The following is an 18,490-nucleotide window of genomic DNA, read 5'->3' as shown; positions in this document are numbered from 1 at the left end:
CGAGAAGGGGCCGAACCCCTCGAGTCTCTTCGCCGGGAGCAAGCGGAAGCCAAGCGCAAGCAGCGCACGTCAACTCAAGCACCCCACCCACCCGCCCCTTCAACCACCGTCTGCCCCACCAGACTGTAGGTCCCGCATTGGACTCATCGGTCACCCAAGAACTCATTTTTAAATGTGGAAGCAAGTCATCCTCGGTTCCGAGGGACTGCCTATGGAAGGAAGGAAAGAGTATTTCCAGCATTTTCTATCTTTTCCATACACTCTCCATTTCCACTTTTGCTCCCAAATTTCCCAGAAGAAACTGCCAAGACCAAGAAAATAACTGAACATCCATGTCGATGTGCCTCTGGTTCTCAACTAACTGTGCATTTATAGAAGCACAAAGAGATCCCACTGCCGCAGTCTCACGGGTAGTCCTGAGCTGATTCAAGTTTCACACTGCTTCTTTGCCAACTTCATATGGCAAGAGATGTTGAATTAATACATGGGTACAACTTCCTTATTAGACAGAAGAATTGAGAAAATACCTGGACCTGCATGGCCATGGGTGCAACAGATGCAAAGCAGAGTCAGTAAATGCAAAATATTACAGAAAACAGAAACAGGAGTAATTCTGTCAGTCCATCCCCTGTCTTACTGAATTCAGATCACTTTTTACCATTGCTAGCCACAAAATTGGAAAAATTGAAATTTATAAATTGACAAAATATCACGACAGCATTCAGCAGGACATTTAGGCAGGTCTCTCCTTTTTCTGCCAAGAATTTCCCCCATCTCAGTGGATGCTGGGCATTCGCCTCTATAAAACTGGCCCAACTGACATGATTTATAAGACATCATTTACTGATTGTACTTGCGTTTTAATGTCAATTGTGCCAAACAGAATCCAGTTCAAATCGAATTTAGTGCCATAAGATTAAAAAAACAGGGTGAAAAGGAATAGTAAAGAAACTAGTGATCACACTTACAGATGCACAGAACCACCATGAAGATGATGTACGTCACCAACTCTCGCAGCATGTTCTTCAGGTAGTTTTCTCTGCTGATAGCTTGACCCCCAGTCAGTCGTGTCCCCCACAAAGCTTAAGAATAAAAACACAGCAATGACTTGGATTTTTGAGTATCGAGGCGAAAACACTCAGCACTATACAGTAGAAAACTGATAAGTTAATATAGGCTTATAAATTCAAAACATTTATAGACTACATAGAACTTTACAACAGAAAGATACTTAGACAGAATTGCATGAGATTTAAAACAGATAGTTCTATAGCTTTACCGCGGATGGTCTTTCTACAATATTGTAGTTGTAGTGATCGGCTTGTGTCACTGCAGAAACCAATCACTGCTTGATGCACAGCATAACTCTGTCAAACTCTTGCTTTGGCATTTTGCATCACGCGCAAGGCCACTCAAAGGTCTCCCAGTGAGTGAACTGTGGTACAGTAACTCACTGCTAGATGTTTAAAGTGAAGACTGTTAACCTTCGGAGCTCCAATATTCCGATTAAAACACTCAATCTTTGTACATTAACACTGCCTAGTGTTATAGTGGCTACACAGAGGACATTGCCCAATTTATATTACACTGGCCAATTTTATTTTGACACTGGAAATTAATTTTTGTAGCTTTATTACATCTTAATTACCTCCATTCCATATCTTTTTAAAAATAGTTTTCTAAACTGGAAATCAGCAAGCAACACAAGCTTTCTCTAACCAATTCGCAGATGTGTTATGAAGATGCTGCTTCGAAGTTCTCCCCAGAGATTGCAACATCAATGATACAACATTCATTCGGGGTAGGACATTTAGGACTGAGATGAGGAGAAATTCCTTCACTCAGAAGGTGGCGAACCTGTGGAATTCTCTACCACAGAAGGCTGTGGAGGCCAAGTCACTGAATATATTGAAGGAGATATAGATTTCTCGACACAAAAGGCATCACGGGGTATGGGGAGAGAGCGGGAATATGGTATTGAGCTAGAGGATCAGCCATGATCATATTGAATAGCCTACTCCACCTCCTATTTTTCTGTTTCTATATTGCCAATTTTTTTTTTTATTGATTAGCATCCATATCATTTGCAAAATGCTAGATTTAAACAAAAATGAAAAATAGTGCAAAGAGATATTGTCAATGCCACTTAAAATCAAGTGTGTGCCAAAGAATGCCACACTGGATACAGAGGTTCCATTGCGCTGTGCCACAAAAGGGTAGGATAAAGGTTTATTCATGATTTCCAATAAGCCAAGTTCCTAACCTTGATCTGCATCACCTTGTGGGGAGAGAGGAGAGAGAGAGCAGAGGGGAGAAGACTGCAGGATACTTGAAGTAGAGGCCACATACTTCCACACAAGAAAACAAACGGGGAAATGAAGCTGAAAGACAAAGTGCCTCGGGCCAGTCTTGTACACCCCAACCAACTGGCCCGAGAGAGAGAATCAACAGCGGCCAGGGAGCAGATCATAGGCCAGCCATCTCAACCATAGTTGTTACTCATCAAAAATAATACTCGAAAAGAACTTTTTGGGAGAGTTTCTCATTTTATTTAGGGGAAAGATGAACATCCAACATATTCAGCTGGCACAAAGTGTAGTTACAGAGCTGTGTCAGGGGCAGCTGGGAATGAGCAACAAAACAATGCCACAAATTCCAAGCACAAGTTTACATTAGCAGATCTCAATCTCAGCAAACACACAAGACTAAACCCTTTCCTGTGGAATGGAACGCAGCTCTAACACATTTTGGTGACCCAACAGTTTAAATGATGTGTATAAAATTATGAGGGGCCTAGATAGAGTGGATAGGAAGGACCTATTTCCCTTAGCAGAGAGGTCAATAACCAGGGGGCAGAGATTTAAAGTAATTGGTGGAAGGATTAGAGGGGAGTTGAGGAGACCTTTTTTCACCCAGAGGGTGGTGGGGGTCTGGAACTCGCTGCCTGAAAGGGTGGTAGAGGCAGAAACCCTCATCACATTTAAAAAGTACTTGGATATGCACTTGAAGTGCCGTAACCTACAGGGCTACGGACCAAGAGCTGGAAAGTGGGATTAGGCCGGAGAGCTCTTTGTCGGCCGGCACGGACACGATGGGCCGAATGGCCTCCTTCTGTGCCGTAAATTTCTACGATTCCAGGAATGACGATTGTTGAAAGGTTTAGTTCATTAGAAACTCCAAATTTAAATAAATTAGAGCTCGCTATATCCAGTTGTCTGCTATACCCGTCTCAATACCATCTACAAGATGCACTGCAGCAACTTGCCAAGGCTTCTTCGGCAGCACCTCCCAAACCTGCAACCTCTTCCACCTAGAAGGACAAGGGCAGCAGGTGCATGGGAACACCACCACCTCCAGGTTCCTCTCCAAGTCGCACACCATCCAGACTTGGAAGTATATCGCCGATCCTTCATCGTCGCTGGGTCAAAATCCTGGAACTCCCTCCCTAACAGCACTGTGGGAGTGACTGCAGCGGTTCAAGGTGGCAGCTCACCATCACCTTCAAGGGCAATTAGGGATGGGCAATAAATGCTGGCCTAAACAGCGATGTCCACATCCCATAAATGAATTTTAAAATTTGTTTTACCTTCCCTATATATGCCAGTCAGGCAGGTAGAGGATTGCCTCAGCCTGAGACCTGGCCTTCTGTACACACTTCTGGTTTTTCCTATATTTTTGGCCCTCACTTTCCTTTCTATTCACTTCTCCTGCATTGCATTGTAGGTTTGGAACATCTCTCAGCATCTGAAGCCTCTCTCTAGAAGTTAAGCCAAAGCCTGCGTCTAATTCTCGTAAAAGCTTGAGATTCGCGTCGGTTGGAAAGGTTAAACTATTCTCACTGTAAACTCTTTGTGATGTCCTAAGATCGTGAAAGGCGCTGTATAAATGCAAGTCTTTCTTTTACCTCTGTAAATTAACCCCTTCCAAACCGTTTTTTTCCCCAAAAAAGATTTGCATTTATAAAATTTCTTATCATACCTCAAAGCATTTCATTATCTAAGCTAATTTGAAATGCTGTGAGCGTTACGTAGGCAATGCGATAAATAACCAGCTGATTTGCTATTGCTGGTCGAAGGAGTGTTAAACAGAATACCAGGAGAATTCCCTGTTCTTCACATAGTGCTATCAACCTGAACCACTAAGCAGGCAGTGGTCTAAAAGTCTCGTCCAAAAGACAGCATCTCCAACAAAACAGCAATCTTTCTACACTGAAGCAGCTGACATCAGATCACGGGGGTTCAAACCTGCAACTTTGTGATTCAGCAACCAAAGATCTATCGACTAAACCAAACTGCTGTACATAAGCCAACGTATTCTTGGTTGTCCAGGTTCCTGACGTGCTGAAACCCATCCCCGCGCAGAAGAGTCCCTAAATCAACCTACTAACAAATCCACACAGATGGGGTTTATGTTTGACCACACAGTATGCATTGTCTCCTCTAACTGTCGAGGTGCTGCCCTTTGGATGAGAAGTTAGAGAGGTCCTGTCTGCCCATTCAGGTAGATACTAAAAGGAAAACGGAGTTTCCCCAGTGTCCTGACCAACATTCTTTCCTCAACCATCACCTTATCAAATGGATGAATTGATCATTAATCACGCTGCTGATAGTGGGGCTGTGCTCTGTGCAAAATGGCTGCCATGTTCACCTAGATAGCAAGAGTGACTGCAGTTCAAAGTAATTCATTGTACGTGAAGTGCCTTGGGACATTCGGAGACATGATAAGGCAATATAACCATGCAAGCTCTTCCTTTAATTTAATAAGAGGCCAGGCACAATGATCACATTTCCAGATTCATTGCTTGGCATTTTTAATGAAGTGAAGTGTTTTTTCCATAAACTTGCAGCACAGCTTTTATAAATAAATACACAATAAGATTTTCAAATCACTTCTTGATTTCCTAAGTTTGACAATGTTACAACAGCAACCTGTATTTATATAGCGCCTTTAAGGTAGTAAAGCGTCCCTTCACCGGAGCGTTATAAAACATGATTCGACAACGAGCCACATGGGAGATATCTGGACAGGTGACCAAAAGCTTGGTCAAAGAGGCAGGTTTTAAGGAACATCTTAAAGGAGGAAAGAGACAGAGAGGCGGAGAGGTTTAGGGAGGGAATTCCAGAGCTCGGAGCCTCGGCAGCTGAAGGCACGGCCGCCAACGGTGCAGTGACTGAAATCAGGGATGCTCAAGAGGCCAGAATTAGAGGAGCGCAGAGATCTACAGATTGTGGGGCTGAAGGAGATTACAGAGATAGGGAAGGGCGAGGCCATGGAGAGAGTTGAAAACAAGGATGAGAATTTTTTAAATCGTGGCGTTGCTTAACGGGGAGCCAATGTAGGTCAGCGAGCCCTGGGGTGATGGGCAAACGGGACTTGGTGCGAGTTAGGGCACAGTCAGCTGAGTTTTGGATGACCTCAAATTTACGTAGGATAGAACGTGGGAGGCTGGCCAAGAGTGTGTTGGAATAGTCAAGTCTAGAGGTAACAAAGGCATGGGTGAGGGTTTCAGCAGCGGATGAGCTGAGGCAAGAGGTGGAGTCGGGTGATGTTACGGAGGTGGAAATAGGCGGTCTTAGTGATGTGCGGTCGGAAGATCATTTTAGGGGCAAATATGACACTGTAGGAATAGGTGTATTCCTAACCAAATCACTGAGGTTCAATCCAACCGGTCTTTAATGAAGGATTTAACGAAGTACAGAAAACAACAAGGATCGATGCAGGAGAGCCTTGGAACAGGTCTTACCCGAACGGGGACGCCACGAGGACTGACCGGGCAGTCCCGAGGATTGCGTCGTGACGTCATCGCGTTTTCCCATGCTGGGGCGGTTACCTGATGTGCGGCGTGACGTCATCGCGTTTTCCCGCGCTGGGGCGGTCACGTGATGTGCGGCGTGACATCATCGCGTTTGCCCGCGCTTGGGGCGGTCACGTGATGTGCGACGTGACATCATCGCGTTAGGCCGCGTTCTTAAAGGGGCAACGCCCCATACACGTTCTTAAAGGGGCAACGCCCCGTACATGCAAACTCTAGACAAACATAGTTAAAGGGAATTAGGTACAGTAAGTAAGAGACACATGGTGGTACCGCTACAACACCAAGGTTGCGAACTGTGCACGTTTGTGGCAGTCTGCAGTTAACACTGGGAACAGTGGATGTCGATTCAAGACTGAAACCCAATCGATGGAACGCAGTACAGTAATATTCAATGTTAATTCTGAATGGCACTAATATGTATTTATAATTAAGATCACATTTATGTACTGCATTGGGGAACAGATCTGACCAAACTATACTAAAAATCAAATTCAGAGGGGAAAAGCTGTGGAAGTTACACCTTCATTTATTGTTTAAGTCCCTCGCATCCAAAACTAGGTCCTTGTTCATGTGGAAGGGTGGAGAAGCACTCTTATATAAGTGGCGCACTATGCTAAAATCTAAAAGTACGAAGTGAGGAACTTCTACAAAGAAATGTTCTGCTTTCGAGACACGTTACTGTTGATTAGTTTGATTTAGAGTTCAACATTTTGCTCAAATACTTCAATATCAAATGGTTCTAATTTGTTCAAGTGTATCAGGAACGACACCAATGACTCAATTGGTAAGTTCAGTCTCTAGTGTGGAACTGAGTGATAGAAAACAGGAAGGCCCCAAGTTCAACTCCTGATGTGGCAGAGTTAGCTAGCGATATAGGGGTGCTGTAATCACTCACTGTGGCAGAGTTAGCTAGCGATATAGGGGTGCTGTAATCACTCACTGTGGCAGAGTTAGCGAGCGATATAGGGGTGCTGTAATCACTCACTGTGGCAGAGTTAGCTAGCGATATAGGGGTGCTGTAATCACTCACTGTGGCAGAGTTAGCTAGCGATATGGGGGTGCTGTAATCACTCACTGTGGCAGAGTTAGCTAGCGATATAGGGGTGCTATAATCACTCACTGTGGCAGAGTTAGCTAGCGATATAGGGGTGCTATAATCACTCACTGTGGCAGAGTTAGCTAGCGATATAGGGGTGCTGTAATCACTCACTGTGGCAGAGTTAGCTAGCGATATAGGGTGCTGTAATCACTCACTGTGGCAGAGTTAGCTAGCGATATGGGGGTGCTGTAATCACTCACTGTGGCAGAGTTAGCTAGCGATATAGGGGTGCTGTAATCACTCACTGTGGCAGAGTTAGCTAGCGATATGGGGGTGCTGTAATCACTCACTGTGGCAGAGTTAGCTAGCGATATGGGGGTGCTGTAATCACTCACTGTGGCAGAGTTAGCTAGCGATATAGGGGTGCTATAATCACTCACTGTGGCAGAGTTAGCTAGCGATATAGGGGTGCTGTAATCACTCACTGTGGCAGAGTTAGCTAGCGATATAGGGGTGCTGTAATCACTCACTGTGGCAGAGTTAGCTAGCGATATAGGGGTGCTGTAATCACTCACTGTGGCAGAGTTAGCTAGCGATATGGGGGTGCTATAATCACTCACTGTGGCAGAGTTAGCTAGCGATATAGGGGTGCTGTAATCACTCACTGTGGCAGAGTTAGCTAGCGATATGGGGTGCTGTAATCACTCACTGTGGCAGAGTTAGCTAGCGATATAGGGTGCTATAATCACTCACTGTGGCAGAGTTAGCTAGCGATATAGGGTGCTATAATCACTCACTGTGGCAGAGTTAGCTAGCGATATAGGGGTGCTGTAATCACTCACTGTGGCAGAGTTAGCTAGCGATATGGGGGTGCTGTAATCACTCACTGTGGCAGAGTTAGCTAGCGATATGGCGGTGCTGTAATCACTCACTGTGGCAGAGTTAGCTAGCGATATAGGGGTGCTGTAATCACTCACTGTGGCAGAGTTAGCTAGCGATATGGCGGTGCTGTAATCACTCACTGTGGCAGAGTTAGCTAGCGATATAGGGGTGCTGTAATCACTCACTGTGGCAGAGTTAGCTAGCGATATGGCGGTGCTGTAATCACTCACTGTGGCAGAGTTAGCTAGCGATATGGCGGTGCTGTAATCACTCACTGTGGCAGAGTTAGCTAGCGATATGGGGGTGCTGTAATCACTCACTGTGGCAGAGTTAGCTAGCGATATGGCGGTGCTGTAATCACTCACTGTGGCAGAGTGAGCTAGCGATATGGCGGTGCTGTAATCACTCACTGTGGCAGAGTTAGCTAGCGATATAGGGGTGCTGTAATCACTCACTGTGGCAGAGTTAGCTAGCGATATAGGGGTGCTATAATCACTCACTGTGGCAGAGTTAGCTAGCGATATAGGGGTGCTGTAATCACTCACTGTGGCAGAGTTAGCTAGCGATATAGGGGTGCTGTAATCACTCACTGTGGCAGAGTTAGCTAGCGATATGGGGGTGCTGTAATCACTCACTGTGGCAGAGTTAGCTAGCGATATAGGGGTGCTATAATCACTCACTGTGGCAGAGTTAGCTAGCGATATGGGGTGCTGTAATCACTCACTGTGGCAGAGTTAGCTAGCGATATAGGGGTGCTGTAATCACTCACTGTGGCAGAGTCAGCTAGCGATATAGGGGTGCTGTAATCACTCACTGTGGCAGAGTTAGCTAGCGATATAGGGGTGCTATAATCACTCACTGTGGCAGAGTTAGCTAGCGATATAGGGTGCTATAATCACTCACTGTGGCAGAGTTAGCTAGCGATATAGGGGTGCTATAATCACTCACTGTGGCAGAGTTAGCTAGCGATATAGGGGTGCTATAATCACTCACTGTGGCAGAGTTAGCTAGCGATATAGGGGTGCTGTAATCACTCACTGGCAGAGTTAGCTAGCGATATAGGGGTGCTGTAATCACTCACTGTGGCAGAGTTAGCTAGCGATATGGGGGTGCTGTAATCACTCACTGTGGCAGAGTTAGCTAGCGATATAGGGGTGCTGTAATCACTCACTGTGGCAGAGTTAGCTAGCGATATAGGGTGCTATAATCACTCACTGTGGCAGAGTTAGCTAGCGATATGGGGGTGCTGTAATCACTCACTGTGGCAGAGTTAGCTAGCGATATAGGGGTGCTGTAATCACTCACTGTGGCAGAGTTAGCTAGCGATATGGGGGTGCTGTAATCACTCACTGTGGCAGAGTTAGCTAGCGATATAGGGGTGCTGTAATCACTCACTGTGGCAGAGTTAGCTAGCGATATAGGGTGCTATAATCACTCACTGTGGCAGAGTTAGCTAGCGATATAGGGGTGCTGTAATCACTCACTGTGGCAGAGTTAGCTAGCGATATGGGGGTGCTGTAATCACTCACTGTGGCAGAGTTAGCTAGCGATATAGGGGTGCTGTAATCACTCACTGTGGCAGAGTTAGCTAGCGATATGGGGGTGCTGTAATCACTCACTGTGGCAGAGTTAGCTAGCGATATAGGGGTGCTGTAATCACTCACTGTGGCAGAGTTAGCTAGCGATATAGGGGTGCTGTAATCACTCACTGTGGCAGAGTTAGCTAGCGATATAGGGGTGCTATAATCACTCACTGTGGCAGAGTTAGCTAGCGATATAGGGTGCTATAATCACTCACTGTGGCAGAGTTAGCTAGCGATATAGGGGTGCTGTAATCACTCACTGTGGCAGAGTTAGCTAGCGATATAGGGGTGCTGTAATCACTCACTGTGGCAGAGTTAGCTAGCGATATAGGGGTGCTATAATCACTCACTGTGGCAGAGTTAGCTAGCGATATGGGGGTGCTGTAATCACTCACTGTGGCAGAGTTAGCTAGCGATATGGGGGTGCTGTAATCACTCACTGTGGCAGAGTTAGCTAGCGATATAGGGTGCTATAATCACTCACTGTGGCAGAGTTAGCTAGCGATATAGGGGTGCTGTAATCACTCACTGTGGCAGAGTTAGCTAGCGATATAGGGGTGCTGTAATCACTCACTGTGGCAGAGTTAGCTAGCGATATGGGGGTGCTGTAATCACTCACTGTGGCAGAGTTAGCGAGCGATATAGGGGTGCTGTAATCACTCACTGTGGCAGAGTTAGCGAGCGATATAGGGGTGCTGTAATCACTCACTGTGGCAGAGTTAGCTAGCGATATAGGGGTGCTATAATCACTCACTGTGGCAGAGTTAGCTAGCGATATAGGGGTGCTATAATCACTCACTGTGGCAGAGTTAGCTAGCGATATAGGGGTGCTGTAATCACTCACTGTGGCAGAGTTCGCTAGCGATATGGGGGTGCTGTAATCACTCACTGTGGCAGAGTTAGCTAGCGATATAGGGGTGCTGTAATCACTCACTGTGGCAGAGTTAGCTAGCGATATGGGGGTGCTGTAATCACTCACTGTGGCAGAGTTAGCTAGCGATATAGGGGTGCTGTAATCACTCACTGTGGCAGAGTTAGCTAGCGATATGGGGGTGCTGTAATCACTCACTGTGGCAGAGTTAGCTAGCGATATGGGGGTGCTGTAATCACTCACTGTGGCAGAGTTAGCTAGCGATATAGGGGTGCTGTAATCACTCACTGTGGCAGAGTTAGCTAGCGATATAGGGGTGCTATAATCACTCACTGTGGCAGAGTTAGCTAGCGATATAGGGGTGCTGTAATCACTCACTGTGGCAGAGTTAGCTAGCGATATGGGGGTGCTGTAATCACTCACTGTGGCAGAGTTAGCTAGCGATATAAGGGTGCTGTAATCACTCACTGTGGCAGAGTTAGCTAGCGATATGGGGGTGCTGTAATCACTCACTGTGGCAGAGTTAGCTAGCGATATAGGGGTGCTGTAATCACTCACTGTGGCAGAGTTAGCTAGCGATATAGGAGTGCTGTAATCACTCACTGTGGCAGAGTTAGCTAGCGATATGGGGGTGCTGTAATCACTCACTGTGGCAGAGTTAGCTAGCGATATGGGGGTGCTATAATCACTCACTGTGGCAGAGTTAGCTAGCGATATAGGGGTGCTGTAATCACTCACTGTGGCAGAGTTAGCTAGCGATATAGGGTGCTGTAATCACTCACTGTGGCAGAGTTAGCTAGCGATATAGGGTGCTATAATCACTCACTGTGGCAGAGTTAGCTAGCGATATAGGGTGCTGTAATCACTCACTGTGGCAGAGTTAGCTAGCGATATAGGGGTGCTATAATCACTCACTGTGGCAGAGTTAGCTAGCGATATAGGGGTGCTATAATCACTCACTGTGGCAGAGTTAGCTAGCGATATAGGGTGCTATAATCACTCACTGTGGCAGAGTTAGCTAGCGATATAGGGTGCTATAATCACTCACTGTGGCAGAGTTAGCTAGCGATATAGGGGTGCTATAATCACTCACTGTGGCAGAGTTAGCTAGCGATATAGGGTGCTATAATCACTCACTGTGGCAGAGTTAGCTAGCGATATGGGGGTGCTGTAATCACTCACTGTGGCAGAGTTAGCTAGCGATATGGGGGTGCTATTATCACTCACTGTGGCAGAGTTAGCTAGCGATATAGGGGTGCTGTAATCACTCACTGTGGCAGAGTTAGCTAGCGATATGGGGGTGCTGTAATCACTCACTGTGGCAGAGTTAGCTAGCGATATGGGGGTGCTGTAATCACTCACTGTGGCAGAGTTAGCTAGCGATATAGGGGTGCTGTAATCACTCACTGTGGCAGAGTTAGCTAGCGATATAGGGGTGCTATAATCACTCACTGTGGCAGAGTTAGCTAGCGATATGGGGGTGCTATAATCACTCACTGTGGCAGAGTTAGCTAGCGATATGGGGGTGCTGTAATCACTCACTGTGGCAGAGTTAGCTAGCGATATAGGGTGCTATAATCACTCACTGTGGCAGAGTTAGCTAGCGATATAGGGGTGCTGTAATCACTCACTGTGGCAGAGTTAGCTAGCGATATAGGGGTGCTGTAATCACTCACTGTGGCAGAGTTAGCTAGCAATATAGGGCGCTATAATCACTCACTGTGGCCCTGGGTTGGGGAAAGTGCATGTGTGGGCCAGAACAGGATCAGGTCAGCAGTATCGCCTACTGAAACTTGCTATCTGTAGGCCCACATGAAAAATTGCAACTTGAACAAACAAATGTATCTGTACCGACTTCAATACAAAAGGAAAATCGTACGAGGTGTAGAACAGGCAACCGACCCAATATCACCCATTTTACCATCGGCAAACGTTAACATGACCTCCATTATCCTAACACCAAGTCTTGGTACAAACTCAGCCTCTTCGGTTTATTGGCTACAATGGTTCTGTGTAAAAGGAGGTGGAGTTCACTCAACACAACTTCCCAGTGAACATGGGGCCACAGCATAAAAATAATTAACTTGGCAATCCAAGGCCATGCCACTAACTGGATAGGAAATGAAAAATGCAACTTGAACAAACAAATGTATCTGTACCGACTTCAACGCAGTCATGTGCGTTCCTCTAATGTTGCGGTTGAGACACATTGCTGGGGAGAGTAAAAACAGCTTTATTCTGCAATGCCGCTGTCAAAAGCTCAAATGAGAATGTGTTTCATTTCCTAGAGCCAGTATCTCCCCCCCTAGTCTGAGTTAGGTTATGTCTGATTCCTTCAGTGGTCTAATACCAGTTCAAAAGCCTGTTTAGGAAAGCCATGCTCCTGTAAATTGATCCATCTACCTAGTACATCAAAATAAATGGAATGAGCAAAGGTTTCCATTAAAGAAACACTCAATAAAAGGTGCCCAATAACATGTGAAAGTGAAAAGATTACTGAGTAATCCCTGCAAGGCTTGTCCTCCATGACTTGCACACAAGACTTGGAATCCTTCTACAGGCATTGCAATAAAGCATCAATCACGCGCCATTTTATTCGAGTTTTAAAGGGGGGGGGGGGGGTGGGGAAGGAATAACGACTGCTTTACAAGCTTTTTCTGTTCATTAGCAAGACTTGTTTAACAGTGACGGCTTCACGGTAATGATCAGCAAATCAGCTTCCAACTTCAGCCTTTCCTTTTGTCTCAAACTAGTATGGATTTAGTGTTATTAGATATTTAAAGTGTCCTCAGCCCAATGCACTTTAAATGCAAACAAGCCTTCAGGTGTAGCCTTGCCTCCCACGTTGCTACTTGCTGCCAGCTTTTCCTTGGAGCGATCGCCTTCAACTCCCTCCCTTCTATTTCAGTGTCAGCATGGAGCGAGCGCAAGCTGATGGCCACGGGAGGGCCATGAACTCAAAATGTGATAATTCTGTCTTGCAGTTCCCATTCCAACTGCATCAGCTCTGCTGTCCTCACACTCACTGCATGACATGGAAGGTATGGTTCTGGTGCTTTGATAAAATGCAGCCCATCATATTTCACAATGACATCACGAGAGATTTCCACGTGCGCTAGGTGCAGAGAAATGCGTTCAAAAAATGGGTTTACATAGAATCATAGAAAGTTACAGCACAGAAGGAGGCCATTCAGCCCATCGTGTCCGTGCCGGCCGACAAAGAGCTCTCCAGCCTAATCCCACTTTCCAGATCTTGGTCTGTAGCCCTGCAGGTTACGGCACTTCAAGGGCATATCCAAGTACTTTTTAAATGTGATGAGGGTTTCTGCCTCTCCCACCCTTTCAGGCAGTGAGTTCCAGACCCCCACCACCCTCTGGGTGAAAACAGTTCTCCTCAAATCCCCTCTAATCCTTCCACCAATTACTTTAAATCTCTGCCCCCTGGTTATTGACCTCTCTGCTAAGGGAAATAGGTCCTTCCTATCCACTCTATCTAGGCCCCTCATAATTTTATACACCTCAATCAAGTCTCCCCTCAGCCTCCTCTGTTCCAAAGAAAACAACCGCAGCCTCTCCAATCTTTCCTCATAGCTAAAACTCCCCAGCCCAGGCTACAACCTCGTAAATCTCCTCTGCACCCTCTCTAGTGCAATCACATCCTTCCTGGAATGTGGTGACCAGAACTGTACAATTTATGTTGTCACTAAACATAGGGGCCAGAGGATTTTATCCAGTCAGGAAAATGCCACGGTGGCATAGTGGTTAGCACTGTTGCCTCACAGCGCCAGGGACCCGGGTTCGAATCCGGCCTCGGGTGACTGTCTGTGTGGAGTTTGCACATTCTCCCCGTGTTTGCGTGGGTTTTCTCCGGGTGCTCCGGTTTCCTCCCACAGTCCAAAGATGTGCAGGTTAGGTTGATTGGCCATGATAAATTGACCCTTAGTGTTAGGGGGATTAAATATGTGGGGTTACGGGGATAGGGTGGGATATGTGTTGGTATAGGGGTTACGGGGATCGGGTGGGATATGTGTCGGTGCAGGCTCGATGGGCCGAAATGGCCTCTATCTGCACTGTGGGGTTTCTGTGATTTCTGTGATCATGAGCACATAGGATCAATCACAAGATATTTACAGACGAGGGAGGCCATTCAGCCCATCTTACTTCATAGAATGTAAGCGCAGAGATCTGGGAGGGTCGTCAGGCTGGAGGAGGTTAGAGAGATAGGGAGGGGGCGAGGCCATGGAGGAATTTGAAAACAAGGATCGAGAGTTAGGACACGAACAGCAGAGTTTTGGATGAGCTTAACTTTATGTAGGATGGAAGGAGGGAGGGCGGTCAGAAGAGCATTGGAAAAAGTCAAGTCTAGAGGTAACAAAAGGCAGAGATGAGGAGCAGAGTGAACAGCAGAGTTTTGGATGAGCTGAAAGTTCAGAGGGTGGGAGGTCGGCTCGGAGGAATATTTCAATCACAGAATCTTACAACACAGAAGGCCATTCAGCCATCGTGCCGGCTCTTTGAACGAGCTCTCCAATTAGTCCCACTCCCCTGCTGTTTCCCCACAGCCCTGCAAATGTTTCCTTTCCAAAAATATATCCAATTCCCTTTTGAAAGTTACTACTGAATCTGCTTCCACCGCCCTTTCAGGCAGCGCATTCCAGATCACTACAACTCGTAAAAAGTTTTTTGATTCCACAACGATTCTTTTGCCAATATTGGATGCTTTTGCGTTTCAGATTTGCAACCTTTTTTTGCAAGACATTCCCTGCAAATCTGTCAGCCGTGGCTCAGTGGGCAGCACTCTCGCCTCGGAGTCAGAAGGTTGTGGGTTCAAGTCCCACTCCAGAGACTTGAGCACAAAATCCAGGCTGACTCTCCCAGTGCAGTACTGAGGGAGCGCTGCACTGTCGGAGGTGCTGTCTTTTGGATGAGACGTTAGAGCAAACAAGAAAGAAATCTTCATTAAAAAAAAATTTGTTCCTGGGATGTGGGCGTTGCTGGCAAGGCCGGCATTTATTGCCCATCCCTAATTGCCCTCGAGAAGGTGGTGGTGAGCCGCCTTCTTGAACCGCTGCAGTCCGTGTAGTGAAGGTACTTCCACAGTGCTGTTAGGGAGGGAGTTCCAGGATTTTGACCCAGTGACGATGAAGGATCGAATATATATTTCTAAGTCAGGATGGTGTGTCTTGGAGGGGAACTTGGAGGTGGTGGTGTTCCCATGCGCCTGCTGCCCTTGTCCTTCTAGGTGGAAGAGGTCGCGGGTTTGGGAGGTGCTGTCGAAGAAGCCTTGGCGAGTTGCTGCAGTGCATCTTGTAGATGGTACACACTGCAGCCACGGTACGCCGGTGGTGGAGGGAGTGAATGTTTAAGGTGGTGGATGGGGCGCCGATCAAGCGGGCTGCTTTGTCCTGGATGGTGTCGAGCTTCTTGAGTGTTGTTGGAGCTGCACTCATCCAGGCAAGTGGAGAGTATTCCATCACACTCCTGACTTGTGCCTTGTAGATGGTGGAAAGGCTTTGGGGAGTGAGGTGGTGAGACACTCACCCCAGAATACCCAGCCTCGGACCTGCTCTTGTTGCCACAGTATTTGTGTGGCTGGTCCAGTTAAGTTTCTGGTGACCCCCTAGGATGTTGATGGTGGGGGATTTGGCGATGGTAATGCCGTTGAATGTCAAGGGGCAGTGGTTTGACTCTCGCTTGTTGGAAATAGTCCTTGCCTGACACTTGCGTGATGCGAATGTTACCTGCCACTCATCAGCCCAAGCCTGAATGTCGTCCAGGTCTTGCCTTTCATGACGACTGGACGTCCCAAAGTGCTACACAGCCAATTAAGTACTTTTTGAAGTGTAGTCGCTGCCGCGTTTCCTACAGTACAACAGTGATTGCACTTCAAAAAGTACTTCATTGGCTGCAGTGCTTTGGGATGTCGTGAAAGGTGCTATATAAATGCAAGAGCAGGTCAGAGGCTGGGTATTCTGCAAGTAGTGTCTCACCTTCCCGACTCCCCAAAGCCTTTCCACCATCTACAAGGCACAAGTCAGGAGTGTGATGGAATACTCTCCACTTGCCTGGATGAGTGCAGCTCCAACAACACTCAAGAAGCTCGACACCATCCAGGACAAAGCAGCCCACTTGATTGGCACCCCATCCACCGCCTTAAACATTCACTCCCTCCACCACCGGCGCACCGTGGCTGCAGTGTGGACCATCTACAAGATGCACTGCAGCAACTCGCCAAGGTTTCTTCGGCAGCACCTCCCAAACCCACGACCTCTTCCAGCTAGAAGGACAAGGGCAGCAGGCGCATGGGAAGACCATCACCTCCAAGTTCCCCTCCAAGTCACACACCATCCTGACTTAGAAGTATATCGCCGATCCTTCATCGTCGCTGGGTCAAAATCCTGGAACTCCCTCCCTAACAGCACTGTGGGAACACCTTCACCACACGGACTGCAGCGGTTCAAGAAGACGGCTCACCACCACCTTCTCAAGGGCAATTAGGGATGGGCAATAAATGCCGGCCTTGCCAGCGACGCCCAGATCCTATAAACGAATAAAAAAGTCTTTATTCCTTTATTTATTATTTAAACAACTTTATTTCTTCATACTAGTACTTGATGTACCATTTAGTTTGGGTGACTGGAAAACTTTAAAAAGCCCCCAATTCTGGAAGACTGGAATTTTCCTGGACCTTCCAGTTGTCTAAAGATTTATTGGCAGCAGGTTAGGTACATTCGACATTAATGAAATCAGGAGCCAAACAGTCACAACTGGTCACTTTCATAAGCAAAAGAGGACTAGATCCACGCATCTTTTTTAAACAAGTCTAATAAAAATTATAATGTTATTTTATACATTGAAAAGAAAATAGCAATCACTGTCACTATAAAATATTTATAGAAGTTTATATAAAATGCCACGTTTCCCACATTACAACAGTGACTAGACTTCAAAAAGTACTTCATTAGCTGCAAAGCGCTTTGGGACGTCCTGAGGATGTGAAAGGAGCTATAGAAATGCAAGTCTTTCCTTTTGGAAGCCAGTTTGTAAGAAGTCTGTCTCTACTGTCGGCGGGGCGGCCCCGAGGGAGCGCCGCACTGTCGGCCCCGAGGGAGCGCCGCACTGTCGGCCCCGAGGGAGCGCCGCACTGTCGGCCCCGAGGGAGCGCCGCACTGTCGGCGGGGCGGCCCCGAGGGAGCGCCGCACTGTCGGAGATGCCGTCTTTCAAATGAGACGTTAAACCAAGGTCTGTCTGCTCTCTCAGGCGGACGTAAAATATCAGGTGGCACTATTTTGAAGTGGAGCAGGGGAGTTATCCCTGGTGTCCTGGGCCAATATTTATCCCTCAACCAACATCACTAAAACAGATGATCTGGTCATTATCACATTGCTGTTTGTGGGATCTTGCTGTGCGTAAATTGGCTGCCGTGTTTCCTACATTACAACAGCGACTACACTTCAAAAAGTACTGCATTGGCTGTAAAGCGCTTTGGGATGTCCTGAGCTGGTGAAAGGCGCTGGAGAAATGTAAATCTTATCTGTTTTGTGAGGAGTTTGTCTTTAAGGAGTCTGACTCACCTCGGAGCCGGTGCAGGAGGCGGTGGCGGCAGGCGGGCCCGCTGCTGCTGCTTCTGCCGGTGGTGGTGTTGCCGGTGTGGCGGTGCTGGCTGAGCGGCCCGGGCCCGGGGCTGGGCTCGGTGGAAGAGGACAGCCGCCCAGCCCAGTCCAGCTCCTCGTCGGCGGGCTCGTAGCCCGGGTTGTCGCGGCTCCAGGCCTGGCGTGAGGCGGGGGAGGAGGAGGAGGAGGAGGAGGCCGGGCCGCCGACTCTGCTCATCTCCAGCTGCTGCTGCTGCTGCTGGGGCCGCACCCGGGAGCTCATGGTGGCGGTGGCGGCGGGCCCGGAGCCTCAGGCCGCGCGTCGCCCCTGGCAACCGGCTAGGCCCCGGGCCTCAGCTACTCCCACAATCGGCTTTATCCGCCTTGAAACCGCCCGCCATCCACTCACCGACCGCGGGGCCTCGCCCCCGCAAACCCTAGCCCGAAACCCCGAGTTGGAAACCACAGCCGCTGAAAAACTTAGGCCACGATCGTCAGGGCGGGTGGCGCCCACTGACTCCCCTGGTGACTGACAGCCACCCCAGCCAATCGCAGCCCGCGGGGGGCGGGAGCACGGCGTGAATCAGCCAATCGCAGCCCGCGCCTGTCGACCGAGGGGGTGGGCGGGTGCCGCCCACTGACTCCCCTGGTGACTGACAGCCACCCCAGCCAATCGCAGCCCGCGGGGGGCGGGAGCACGGCGTGAA

General features: G+C 47.8%; 1 protein-coding gene across 1 annotated transcript in view; it reads right to left on the bottom strand.

The window, feature by feature from the left end:
• pkd2 (polycystic kidney disease 2) overlaps positions 1-18,272 on the bottom strand; it is a 62,475-nt gene extending 44,203 nt beyond the window's left edge. Inside the window, exons 1-2 of the mRNA XM_086005918.1 lie at positions 17,766-18,272; positions 969-1,082 (exon numbers count right to left, since the gene is read on the bottom strand). Of these exons, the coding sequence (XP_085862044.1) occupies positions 969-1,082; positions 17,766-18,066 (415 nt within the window). The 5' untranslated portion in view covers positions 18,067-18,272. The remainder of the gene's footprint in view (positions 1-968; positions 1,083-17,765) is intronic.
• Between the last annotated feature and the right edge of the window lie 218 nt (positions 18,273-18,490).

This window comes from Somniosus microcephalus, chromosome 2 (assembly GCF_052327205.1).
Source record: "Somniosus microcephalus isolate GS21.2 chromosome 2, FLI_Smic_1.0, whole genome shotgun sequence".
Taxonomy (NCBI): Eukaryota; Metazoa; Chordata; class Chondrichthyes; order Squaliformes; family Somniosidae; genus Somniosus; species Somniosus microcephalus.
This window is presented reverse-complemented; position numbering and strand designations above follow the sequence as displayed.